The sequence below is a fragment of the Oryctolagus cuniculus genome, chromosome 3 (genome assembly GCF_964237555.1).
Source record: "Oryctolagus cuniculus chromosome 3, mOryCun1.1, whole genome shotgun sequence".
Taxonomy (NCBI): domain Eukaryota; kingdom Metazoa; phylum Chordata; class Mammalia; order Lagomorpha; family Leporidae; genus Oryctolagus; species Oryctolagus cuniculus.
In genome coordinates, this window is record NC_091434.1 from 42,471,560 (window position 1) to 42,485,160 (window position 13,601).

At 41.4% G+C, this 13,601-nt stretch overlaps 1 protein-coding gene across 2 annotated transcripts in view; it reads right to left on the reverse strand.

Annotated features, from left to right (window-relative positions):
- The window catches only part of PLCL1 (phospholipase C like 1 (inactive)), a 410,531-nt gene extending 401,913 nt beyond the window's left edge, over positions 1–8,618 (reverse strand). The window contains exon 1 of one of the 2 annotated variants that reach the window (XM_002712372.5): positions 7,906–8,614. In XM_002712372.5, the coding sequence (XP_002712418.1) occupies positions 7,906–8,148 (243 nt within the window). In that variant the 5' untranslated portion in view covers positions 8,149–8,614. Of the gene's footprint in view, positions 1–7,905 lie in introns of both variants that reach the window. The other variant, XM_070070434.1, reaches the window with a different exon arrangement.
- Positions 8,619–13,601: the final 4,983 nt, after the last annotated feature.

Sequence of the window (13,601 nt, forward strand, 5' to 3'; positions counted from 1 at the left end):
GCTACCACATGCAGTGCTGGCATCCCATATGGGAGCCGGTTGGATTGCCAGCTGCTAATCCTGCTCTCAGTCCAATCCTGCTCTCTGCTATGGCCTAGGAAAGCAGTAGAAGATGGCCCAAATTCTCGGGCCCCTGCACTTGCTTGGGAGACTCAGAAGAAGCTCCTGGCTCCTCGTTTTGGATAGGCCCAGCTCCAGCCGTTGTGGCCAATTGGGAAGTGAACCAGCAGATGGAAGACCTCTCTCTGTCTGTCTCTGCCTTTGCCTCTCTGTAACCCTGACTTTCAAATAAACAAATAAATCTTAAAAAAAAAAAAAAACAAGTACATCCACTTGCTCTTACAAGAGTTGTTTCCATTGACAAAGATGTGAGAGTAGCTGGCAACAAATATAAAAATCCAAACATTTCATAAAAATGACCTCCTCTGCCTGCTTTATCCCTACACCTATGAAAAAAAATCCAAAAGTATCTTCCAAATGAAGTAAAATAAATAAAACTAATTTGCCTTTCTTTTCCTGGAATTGATAATAATATAAATGCTTCTTTTTTACACATCACATATAATTCTATTTTTCTCAATGTAAAGCTAGATTTATGAAAGGATGAATGAAAATGGCACTGCTGAAAATAAACTACATAATATCTTAAAGACAAAATGTTGCAAATAAAACTATAAATCAAAACCAATTTTAAATCCAAGAGACTATTCCAATACTTTGTTATGCTATGATTTTGTTGCCATCAAATACTAGCTGAAATACACAATACATTGGCCAATATTTAAAACAATACCAAATGTTGTTGTTATGGATGTTGGCTGTTAGGTCCTAATTGTTATTATCAATCTAGTATTAGTCACTAACTACAATAAACTCTGTCTACTGTATCCTATCATAGGAACTGAATTCAGAAATGAATTAGGATACAGAGGTGAATAAGATATGACAAATGTACAAATAAACCATATATATATATATATATATATGTAAACACTTGTCAAAAATGAGATTCTGCAGAACTGACAGTTTCTATAATGAAATTTACTGGGTACCTTAGATTTAGATTGAAAGTCCAATCTCTCCACATCTTACAACCAATGGTTCATTTACTGGTGCTGAGATTCCATTGGGAAACAAAAAGTAAATTTATTCCTGTGCATTAATTTTACTTATTTTAAATTGAGTAATTCTAAAAATATTACAATGCTATGCATCTCAGTTTGGATACTGGTTCTGAATATGGAATTATTTTTATTATTCACAGTTTTTAATGAAGAACAGAAGGGAGTGGAACAGCAGGGAGGACTACCACAATTCTGTCATTAAGCAACTGCCAGTCACTGCCTGACCAGCTCTCTAGTATTGTCTAGCAGTTAAGGGATTGTTTCTTCAGTGGTGTCAAAGTAAAGTTGGCTGTCTCCTGATGTTTCCTCATAACACCCTGCCATGCCTGAGGTATTACTTGGCAACAAATGTTCAATTGACATTTTACCGTACAAAATTTAATTACCTGTTTTCTCCATTGTAGAAAGGGAAAGGCTGGGGAAACAACTATTCAGTCTTAATCACAACGTGTGTTTAATCTCTCAATGGATATAATTCACTTATACTTTTTAACCTTAGTATGTTTTTCAAAAAGTAAAACAAACAGTGTAAATTCTAATATAACAGTAGTAGCACACAGTCAGCAGGCACTTTATTTTTAGAAAGCTTTTATTTAATAAATATAAATTTCATAGGTACAGCCCTTGGAATATAGCAGTTCTTCCCCCCATACTCACCCTCCCACTCCCAAACCATCCCACCTCCTACTCCCTCTCCCATCCCATTCTTCATTAAGATTCATTTTTAATTACCTTTATATACAGAAAATCAACTCTATACTAAGTAAAGATTTCAACAGTTTATACCCACACAGACACATAAAGTATAAAGTACTGTTTGAAGACAAGTTTTACTGTTAATTCTCATAGTAGAATTAATTAAGGACAGAGGTCCTACATGGGGAGCAAGTACACAGTGACTCTTGTTGTTGATTTAACAATTTGACACTCTTATTTATGATGTCAGTAATCACCCGAGGCTCTTGTCATGAGCTGCCAAGGCTATGGGAGCCTCTTGAATTCACCAACTCTGATCTTCTTTAGACAAGGCCATAGTCAAAGTGGAAGTTATCTCCTCCCCTCAGAGAAAGGTACCTCCTTCTTTGATGGCCTGTTCTTTCTGCTGGAATTTCACTCACATAGATCTTTCATGTAGGCCATTTTTTGCCACAGTGTCTTGGCTTTCAATGTCTGAGATACTCTCATGGGCTTTTTAACTAGATCCAAATGCCTTAAGGGCTGATTCTGAGGCCAGAGTGCTGTTTGGGGTGTTTGTCATTCTATGAGTCTGCCATGTGGCCCAGAAGGCACTTCTAAAACCTTCTGTTAAAGTAGGAACAGGCTCTCTACCTAAAGTTTATTTCTGATTCTCTTGAGAGGTTCTATAGGATATTGCATCAGAAAGGCACTAAAATATGAAGCAAATACTTTTTTTAAAGATGTATTTTATTTTATTTTATTTGAAAGGCAGAATGGAGGGAAGCAGAGAGAGAGAGAGAGAGGTCTTCCATCTGCTGATTCACTCCCCAAGTTGCCACAAGGACCAAGGCTGGGCCAAGCTGAAACCAGGAGCCTGGAGCTTCTTCTGAGTCTCTCATGTGAATACAGGAGCCCAAGGACTTGGGCCATCCTCTGCTGCTTTCCCAGGTGCATTAAGAGGGAGCTGGATTGGAAGTGGTGCTGCCAGGACTTGAACCGGTACCCATATGGGATGCCAGCACTACAAGGAGCGGCTTAACCTGCTATACCACAATGCTGGTGCCTGAAGCAAACACTTCTAAGGTGAAATATGACCACACTTCTGTTGCAATTTCAGAGAAAGTAAACATCCAACTGAATTTTCTGGGATAATAAACCAAATCCACAAAGGAGGTCCAATGCTACCGAAACAGTTCAATCATCTTTCAGGAGAAGAACCCAACTGCAGCCACCAGGACAGACTCAACACCCTTTAGAGTAAAGGCTGGCAACTCTGTTGTATAGTCAGGTTGTTTTCCAAAATGTATACATAGGCTGTTTATTCTGAACTTTCAACACATACTAGTACAGAAGGAAAAACATCAGGGCCAGCATTGTGGTGCAGCAGGTTAAGCTGCTGCCTTCATGCCAGTAACCCACAAATGCCAGTTCAAGTCCTGCCTATTCCACTTGCAATCCAGCTCCCTGCTAATGTGCCTAGGAAAACAGCAGAAGATGACTCAAATGCCTGGGCCCCTGCCATTCATGCAGGAGAACCAGTTGGAGTTTCAGGCTCCTGGCTCTAGAATGGACTATCCCCAGCTGTTTCAGGCACTCTCTTTCTCTCTCTCTCTGAAACCCTGAAACTCTGCCTTTCAAAGAAACAAATAAATATTTTTAAAAAAGAAGAAGGAAAAAGTCTATTAAGTTTTGATAAATTCACAGGTCAACCTATAAAAACCTACATAACTCACAGTATGTCAAAAATTTTTACATAATTTCTCAATCACATGTATTTTTCCTTTATAACTATCTCTATAAAAATTTTTGAAGTTTCAAATGAAGACATCCCAATTTTCTCATTCATACATATTCCTATATCCCAGGCATTTGTTCCATCTGTGTTTCAATCAAAAAGAGAACACAGTCCTCCACAAACTATACCGTCTGCAGGGGCAGGGTGGGGAGTGGGCTTGGTATACAACAACAGATATGACACCAAGCAGAGCACCTGCCAAGTTGCTCCACCTTTTCAAATACAGCACAGACTTAAAAAAAATTGCCAAATACAGGAGAGGTTATAATTCCTTTCTCAAGCCATTGAACACCAGATACCCTGTAAGGGAGGAGAGCGGGAGGCAGGAGGGTAGAGAAAGGATAATTTACCCTCACAAGACTTAAAACCCAATATGCAAATCTTCTGTCACTCTGTCACAGTTCAGGTTCTTTCTGACATAGAAGTATTCGTGGATCATGGCCTTCCTGCATCTGAGAGCCAGCATAAGAGCACAAGCTCTACATGGCTGTGAATGCTGATTCCACATTTTAAGAGCAGCTCTCTGTCCCTCCCTTCCCTACTTGAGAGGGTTTGCTGTGAGGATTAAGCATGAAATGTACGAAAGCTCCTAGTTTAGCACCTGACTCACAGCAGGCAGCACTTAATGTGAACTCATTCCCCCTTGCCTCTCTGAAGACAGTCAGAATTTTTATTTCAGTGAGAATACCTCAAGGTGTGCCTATGACACCAGCCTTGCAATGAACATGACAGTGAAATTGGACATGATATACAATAATGAGATAAAGACAACACCAAAGTTCATCATTGACTAGCTGCTTTGGTACAGGTCTTAGCACCTCACTCTCAACTCCAAGCTTCATCCCATACATCATGTCCATGAAATCCAATATTTCAATTTCAATATCTACTCTTCCTTGCCTAGAGAATTTGTACTTAGTAGAATCAAAAGGAAATGGAGAAAAATAGAGCCCATCAGTATTTACATATAATGAAAGAAAAAATCATCTATCTTTAAACCATCTATGTATCTCAGTTCCCATCACCCAGTATAGGGAATAAGCCACACTGCTACCTATTTCCAGAACATTATGGAGTTATAGAACTGTAAACTATAATCTTGAATATTAAAATAATTTAAGTTTGATATCAAGTACATGACAGATAAATGATCTAATTTCTTAATTGAAAATATATTCAAATGCAGGTTAGTACCTAACTTAGATATTACAGATTCTATACATACCTAACATATTATTTTAAGCCAAAAGTTATCAGGAAGAAAGTAAAATGGACCTAACTGCATTATTGTGATATATAACAATTCACTTACAAAAAAACATGCAGCATTTATCAATGTCAATGCTACTGAAAACAATCACACAGAAAACACGGGAAAAAGTATACAGGTTAAAGAGAACCTAGTTTAATTCTCACACTAAATCTTTGAAAACCTAGCACCTGGTATGTAGGCAAAGAAGCATAATGGTAGTAGAAAGAAGACTTTCCAAAGATGTTTACCGATATGTGTATTCATTGTTTTATTTAGCTCAGAAAGACGTTATTTTCTCAACTAAATTCATGTGTTCACAAATTAGGGAGGGAAAACTGACTGAAAACATTCATTTTATTAATATATAAGACAGTCTGTTTTCTGGCAGGATAGAGGAATGCACTATTTTGATTTACATAATACTCTAATTAATAGAGAATCAGCACTAAAATATTTAGAATAGAAATAATACCGTAAATTAAGCTGAAAATAAATTAATATTTGATGGTTTACAACCTCTCGGTAGCTTAGAGTTATGAATCATAAATATCAATTACTCCTGTACTATGGCTACTTGGAATGGAATTTAGCAGTTTTCAATACAAAAACGTACTAACACCTTTCTTTACTGTGTGTTTCAGTGTCAAATAGAAAGAACTCTTGGCAAAACTATGAAGACTGAATTTTCTCTCACTACAGAACACGTGTTATGTATCCCTTATATGATTTAAACTTTTCTTAGAAACTCATTTTTACCATGCTAAAATGAGCAAACGTCGGGGCAGCAGATTCAAAATGTCAACAGGTTCCTGAGCTCAGAGAGGAAATGGAATGGAGCCCACCTGCCTCGTTCCACCTTGAAAGGAAATAAAAGCCTCCAGGAATAGACCCCAATGACAGCTACCCACCAAAGCCCTAGCATATTATCCTCAAAGATTACTTAGCTCAAGACAATGACCTTAAACAACCCTCCAGGAATTCCACAACTGTTTGAGTCAAATACGAAGGTATAGGGCCTATAAAGCTCTAGACAGATTTTATTGTGTAAATCAGGAGCTTCAATAGTTCATCACAGATAAGTATAAATACATATGCTTATATATGCATGGAATGTTTTGAAGAAAACATAAAGTGTTAACAGCTATGAGTGTGGGAGTACAGAATGACTGAGAGGCTTCCCTTCATTCTCTTATGCAAGATTTGACTTTATTTTTTTAAATCCTATGTATATATTACCTTTCAGTAAAATCTAATTTGAAATAAAAATTCATTTTCTAGTATCTTTAATTTTAAAGGTCATTTATGAAATGTCTATTTAATTCACTATTAAACAGAGCAAAGATCAAGCTGATATTCCATTGTCTCCTGCTTTTTCAGTCACAAAAAGAAGCTTCTAAATGAAAGAGGCACCATTACTCAGAACAATGCTTCTGGGAACACAAACCATCATAATATCATTTAAAAGTTACAAGAATTCATATATTCTTTATAATTCATTATGTTTTACATTATAGAGAGGCCCACTGCTTTTTATCATTATAAGAGTATATAAGGGGGTCTTCAAAACATTCATGGAAATGTATTATAGTACTATGAAAAATGAATAGATTTCAAAAATTTTTGCACAAGAAACAGACTTTATGAAGTACCCTCCTATTTTAAGTTATTTTCACACACATACAGGATCACATGTAGTATCAATATCTTAGAATCTAAAATATATGTATTTCCTGATGGCGATTTTTTTAAGTTTCAAAACAATATGCTTTCTGACTTGTAGGTTTAAAAAAATGCTTATTTCCCTTTTAATCAAATTCATACCCGGAGTAGAACACTCCTTTTCACATAACCAAAAAGCCACAGAATTATAGAAACTACTACAAGTCATTAGTAATCATCACCCACTCTTTTTATAATACAGAAATCTCCCTGTTGGTTTTAAATTCCATGTGTCAGTGTTGGGGAAAAAGCCTGGACCAGGCTTGGAGCTAGGTGGGTGTGCTCTGCGTGCATCCTACACTGGCACTGGCAGCTTGTAAAACAGAGGTGCATTATGGAGTGGTTACACTGCTTAAACCGGAACAAGGGTTTTGAATGGGTGAGCACACCCAATAAATTGTATAGTAAGCAGTTCTAAGTTCATTTTTCATTCACCGTTGAAAAAAATGTATGTGTATATGTACATATATATATATATAGTTTCTGACAGTGACCAAAATCGATTTTTAAACTCACATGTACATCATTACTCACATACATTAACGCTGAGCCCTTGTGCACAGCCTGTGCAAGGGTTTTCCGCTCCAAGTCATGCACCCAAAAGACGAAATCTCAAAGACAATCCCCAGATGGAAGGCCGACAGACATAGGAGATGCCAGAGGTTTACAAATCGCCTGCCAAAGGCGAGCGAGCGAGCCTGTGGGGTGGTCCGGGGTGGGGAAGCGTGTTCCCGGGGATGTGGTGGTAACCGCAGCGACCAAGGGCGAAGCCTGGGGTTTGACTGCTTTTCAGTTGTGCTTTCTGCAGTGCAAAAACTAGGCTCTCTCAGTATCCGCCCAAAACTACCTGCATACCGGCAAAGTTCACGCGCCTTGGGATTTCGGGACCGTTCGAGTCTGGAGGGGATTTTTTTTCCCCCTAGAGAGTAAGCTATGCGTTTCCTTTACTGTGCAGGAAACACTAACCCTTCGCCCGAGAGCAGTACACAACCATCCTGAGGGTCTGCATTTATCCTGAGTCCTCCCTGCCCTCCTTCTCTCCACGGCTTAGTGGAGCCTGCAGAGAAAATACGCGAAAGCATCCATCAAACCGCAAAGACGCAGAGAGGAACTTTTTCTCCGCTGTCCGGGGATAAAAGTCACTGCTGACTCTCAAGGCCAAGAGCGGAGTCTGGGAACCTCCGGACGAGGAAGGAAGGTTCGGCGGCGAAGGAGGCGTGAGAAAACAATGCAGAGCCTGCACCGGCTCGGGACATCACACATCCCGCCCAGTACCCGATCCGCCCACCACCCACACCGCGCGCCCGGCGCTCCAGGCGCTGGTCGGCTCCCGTTACCTTGATGATGCTGCTGCGCCGGGGGGTCGCCCGTGCCGCCTCCAGAAGTCCTGCCTCGCTGTCCGCTGGGGCTCCCGCGGCGCCCGGCAGGGCGACCCCGCTGCGACGGTCCCTCAGGCGGCCCCCAGCGGCGGCTGCCGCGGCGTCCACGGAGCCAGGGTCCGGGCCCGCTCGGGGGTCGTCTTCGCTCCCAGCGACGTCCAGCGGCACCAGACCCTCCCTGCTGGCCGCGCCCTCGGCCATGGCCGGTCTCGTTTAGGGCCCCCGAGGAGGAACGGCACTCCCGGCAGCAGCGGCTGGGCACGGGTGCGCTCCTGCCCCGGGAGGCGGCCCCGTCAGACTTTGTTTCACCGGCCGGCGGTAGCAACTTTCCGGAGAGGAGCCATCGCACGACAGAGAGATGTCCTCGGGCGGGGGTCCCGGAGGCCAGCAGTCCGGCGGGGCACAGCAGCGGGGGGTGGGGAGGAGATGTGAGCGGGAAGGAGCTGGAGAGGAGGAAAGCGGAGGGATGTATCCGAAACGTGATGCAAACGCCCGCTCTGCGCCAGACAAAAGGCACCGGGCTCCCGGCCAGGCGGCCTCCGGAGCCGGGACGCGCGCAGCCCTGGAAGGGCCGGAACCCGGCGACTCGGGCGGGTGCACCCGCCACCTGCCCGCCGACCGCGGCGCGGCGGCCCCAAGAAGCGCGGCGGCGGCCTCCACTCCGCTCTGTTGTGACAAGGAGGAAGACTTGTTTTGACAGCCCGTGGGGATTGGCAGGCGTGTGGGCCTCTCAGGAGCCTCGCCTCGCCGAGGGGTCCGGCGCGACCAATCCTCACTGCGGAGGGGTGTGCCGCAGCGCCAAGAATGGGGCGCGCTCGGCTGCCGCGAGCCGGCCCCGCGCGGCTCGGGCCCTCGGTGCCGCGCGCGCCTGTGCGCCCCCGCAGGCGCCCCGCAGTATTTTAGGAAGTTCAGACCTCGAAGAGGCAACGAAACCCGGGAGGGGTGGGAGGTGGGGACAAGGAAACCTTTCCCTGCGAAAACAAGGCGGCTTGGAGGAAACGGGGTGTGGCGTACCAATGTCAAATCGCACAGGGTGCCCGAATGAAGCTTCGTTTGGATAGGGGTTCACCACAGGCCAAGCCCATGCAGAGAGAAGCTACGGTTTGCTGGGACCCTGCAGTTCCCTATTCTGCTTCAGGTTCCGTGAAAGTTCACTCCGCAGGGTGAATAAATGTGACCAAGAAAGGGAGTCAGAAAGACGGAAGATATAAGGCAACTGAGCTAACTCAATCCACCTGGAGAACGACTTTAAAAAGCACAGATAAGAGGGAAGTCAGAAAAATAGAAGGTGCGGGGGGGCGGGGAGGGGTTCAGTCCCTGTCTTAAAACGTCCCTATCTGACGATGGTGAAACCTCCTCTCTCTAATCCTATATAAGCATACTTTGCTCCCTTCCCGCAAGCTAGTGCCCAAGAATAGAGAGATCCTCCCATGACACATTAAACCGCTGAAATTAGCCACAGAATGCTCAGGTGCAAAGCAAGGCTCTAAGGCGCTCTGGCAGAAGGGAAGACTTGGCGTTTTAATTTAGAGGCGTTTTTGAGAGTAGAATCTATGTTAAACCTCACATAACGTTAAATGTATTTTAATTATTAGTATGTTAAGACTTTGTTTCTCAGTCTGGCCAAGAGGGTAAGAAATTCTTCAGCCTTTTAGATCCGAACATTGTTAAAATATCTGATTTTTACAGATGCCTAATGATTTAAGGATCGTCTCGAGCTGCCTTTTTATTTTATGGAAGAGAAAGCCCCAGCCAGCTTGTCCACAGGTGACTGCAAGAGCTGAAATTAGAATCTGCCTCCCAGCTCCTCCAGCGATCTCTTCACCACTCCACCTGGCTCCTCTGGGGTTGTAAACAGCCAGAACTGGATTGGGCCGTTGGAAAGTTTCAGATTTGGCATTTGCCAACTTCTAGGGGAGGCTAAGGAGGTTGGACTTTACCTTTTGTTTAAACATAAACGCAGCGCAGCAGTGAATGTACTTTGGATTAGTGGTGACCTCTGGTTTTAGAAACAACACCACCCTCTAGTGAGAGTCTAAGAACTGCATTCTACAGAGCAAATGATTTTTTTTTCTTTTTCCTGAAAACTTGTACTAAAGATAGGAGGGAAAACTCAATGAAAGTTTCCTTTTCAAACAGAGGCTTTATAACCCAGAGGAAGGAAACAAAAGGGTGCTCAGACTTAAGCCAGCCACACATGACCTTCATCTCCGTTAGTTCAGGGAATTCCCATCTATGTTATATAGGAAATAGTTTTATTGTCTGTCCTCACAGATACAACCTATTTTAGCCTATCAGCTTTCCTTTGATTTTCAACTATTATACATTTGACTTCCCTCTTACAACTGGTGTCAGTGCTTCGTTTTTCTTTGATACTCTAATAAAAATTCCATTCTTGTGTTGTCCTTTGAGAAATGCAAAACTGCAGTTACCTCACTCATTATCTTATTCCATTATATTTGTATCATTTACAAGCCTTTCCTATCCTACAGGCTCATAAAACATTATAATTATTGTTAACGCTAAAATTAACATCACCTTACTAACATTTAAGGCAGTAATCTTTCAAAAAGAGAGGCCAGAAAGTACAGCATAAAATTTGCAAAATGTTTTATGCTTCAACCAGGCAGTGTCCAGTTGAACTTATTTCTTCCCTCCCTTAGCAGCCTTCCCTCTCCTCTCCTCTCACCATCAGGTGAAGACAGACAGACAGATACACACACACACAATCTCTCTCAGACACACACACTCATCTCTCAATTCTTTGCTCTGAGCATCAGTTCATAAGGTTGTCTAATTCATTTTGCTTTGAGAAAATAATTGAACCCTGACCTAGCAAGTCTTTCATACTACTGTCTTCTACCATAATCTCAAAAGGCTTCTTCTGATACTTGCATCTGCGATTTAAAACAAACAAAAAAAAACTTATAATACTCCTCCCCAGGGACAGATTCTGCTCTGTAGCCCAACTCAAAGACTGAAAGAAGAAATTGGCTTGATTTGACTAAGTCAGCAGGCATGGGTACATACAAACCCTTCTTCCCCCATTAACAATCTTCCTTTCCAAAAATATGTCACCCACAATTCCCCTCCCAACTTTTCACCAAGTCATAGTGGCAATCACCAGATTGGAAGATTAGAATTTGGGAATAGGCAGGAACTAGGAGAAATAGGATATGGGTAAGAATAATTAGTAGGCAAATAAAATGTTACCACCTAAGAGAGACCTCCAATCACAAATCCCAAGTCGCCCCTATTATTCTGTTTTATCGGTGTGAATCCATGAAAATGTTTACTTATATATTCTGACATACTTATCCCTAATCAATGCCTCGCTGCAATGTAGCATTTAATCTCCAGATGCGCAAAAAACTTTCTCAAGTTTATTCATTGCTGTATACCTAGGTCCCAGAATCATACATGGCAGAGAAGGCACTCCATGAACATTTATAGACAGAAGACCTTTCTGTCCTCCAACTAGATAAAAAATAATCACTCTGAGAAAGAAAAATGGCTCTGTCACTGCCCGTGTGGTAAGACTTATTGCCTAGCATCCTAGAATTCCATTCTAAAGCAGAAATCAAAACAGATCCAGAGCAAGCCATTGCATAACTGGAAGACACTTAAAAATCGGAGTAACTTCAAATCAGGAGTTAGACTTAGAAAAAACTGATAGGAATCTAGCAATATCTCACAAATTTGCCCAGAATCAAATACCAGATCTGACCAAAAACATATATATCAATGTAGTCCTTCCAATCCAAAAAAAGTCATTCTAGAACCCTAAACCTGAAACAAATCCAGTGAAAAAGACAGCTTTCCATATCCTACCAGGAAATCACAGTGGAGTGATTTCTATAATAACTGTTTTCTGTATACCAAATAATCGTCTATGAAAAATCTTGACCTCCTCTTTACAGATAGGAGACCAAGAATCAAAAGATCCAAGTACCTTGCTAGAAATCAGAGCCAACTAGAAAGTGATGGAACCAGAATTTTATCCCCAGTCAGTGATGTCAAAGCCTATGTTCTTCCTGCCACAGAAAGTTCTCATAAGATGCAAGTCAAGTGCTTGTCCTGGAGACTTAAGAATCGCTCCCTCATATGAGACCATTCACATCAGCCATGATGACCTCTTCTCTCAATATCAGTATTCTCTCTATGTCATCAATGTAGACTATAAAAAGATTCACTAGTTGTGAGGAAACACATTTATTTTCTTATGTATCAACTTATAAAACAAAATATTTTGATATTGAGGACCAGATCTCCTGATGAGCTCAAAGATGCATTGAACATGAAAAAAAAAAAAAGAGTATGGCATTTTCAGTTGAGTCACATGCATCCTTATATTTAGTACAACCCTCTCCAGTGCACATTATAATCATTTTGGTTTGCTAGTTTAAGATAACAGAACTTGTAGGGTAATTTGTAGTATAAATATTAAAGCAAATACATACAAAGTCAATAAAAGATAAGCAAAACTGAAACGTGTCCTCTTAAAAGTCAACATTTCTTTCTTGAAAGGTATTCCTTTGGTGCTTACATTAGAAAGAAAGGAGGAAATTTCAGTAACTAAAACATAAAAATCAATTAAACTCTATGATAATAGTCCTACAAAAATAAGAAGTTAAAAATTGTTTCTACAGGTCATCAAAGAAGGAGGTACCTTTCTCTGAAGGGAGGAGAGAACTTCCACTTTGACTACGACCTTGTCTAAATATGATCAGAGTCGGTGAACTCAAAAGGCTTCCATAGCCTTGGCAACTCATGACAAGAGCCTAGGGTGATGACTGATGCCATAAACAAGAGTGTCAATTTGTTAAGTCAACAACAGGAGTCACTGTGCACTTACTCCTCATGTAGGATCTCTGTCCTTAATGTGCTGTACATTGTGATTTAATGCTATAACTAGTACTCAAACAGTATTTTTCACTTTGTGTTTCTATGTGGGTGCAAACTGATGAAATCTTTACTTAATATATGCTAAACTGATCTTCTGTATATAAAGAGAATTGAAAATGAATCTTGATGTGAATGGAAGGGGGGAGGGAGAGGGAAAGGGGAGGGTTGTGGGTGGGAGGGAAGTTATGGGGGGGGGAACCATTGTAATCCATAAGCTGTACTTTGGAAACTATATTCATTAAATAAAAGTTAAAAAAATTGTTTCTAAATTCCTTCATTTAATTAATCTTCAAAGTACTGAAAGATAAAAAGCTCAAGAAGTCTAATTATAGCCAATGTTCTTCAGTGTCTGATAATTGATACTTCTTTCAGACATTGGTGAATCTCTACTACATGAAGCAGAAAAGAATGCCAGGTCTGTCTATTAACATACCCCTCAGAGATTACCCCCATAGAGAACCAGAGGCTAAGATAACACCAGCAGCCCCATGCCAATCATCTGGGAACAGTTTGTATGTATAAGGCAACTGTCTCTTAAAAATAGACAGTCAGTGTTGATTTATTTTCTATGTATTAACTTAGTTTGACATGGATCCTGGAATGGAAGCTTACATGATGATTATGTTCCCCACTGATCCAGAAGCCATAGAGGCATTTATGAAAAGTACCACTGAAATAGTGCCAACAAGGCCCCATGAAGACTTGTTTCTCTATTTTTTTTTTGGCACCTGGGATCTTTTCTAGGTACA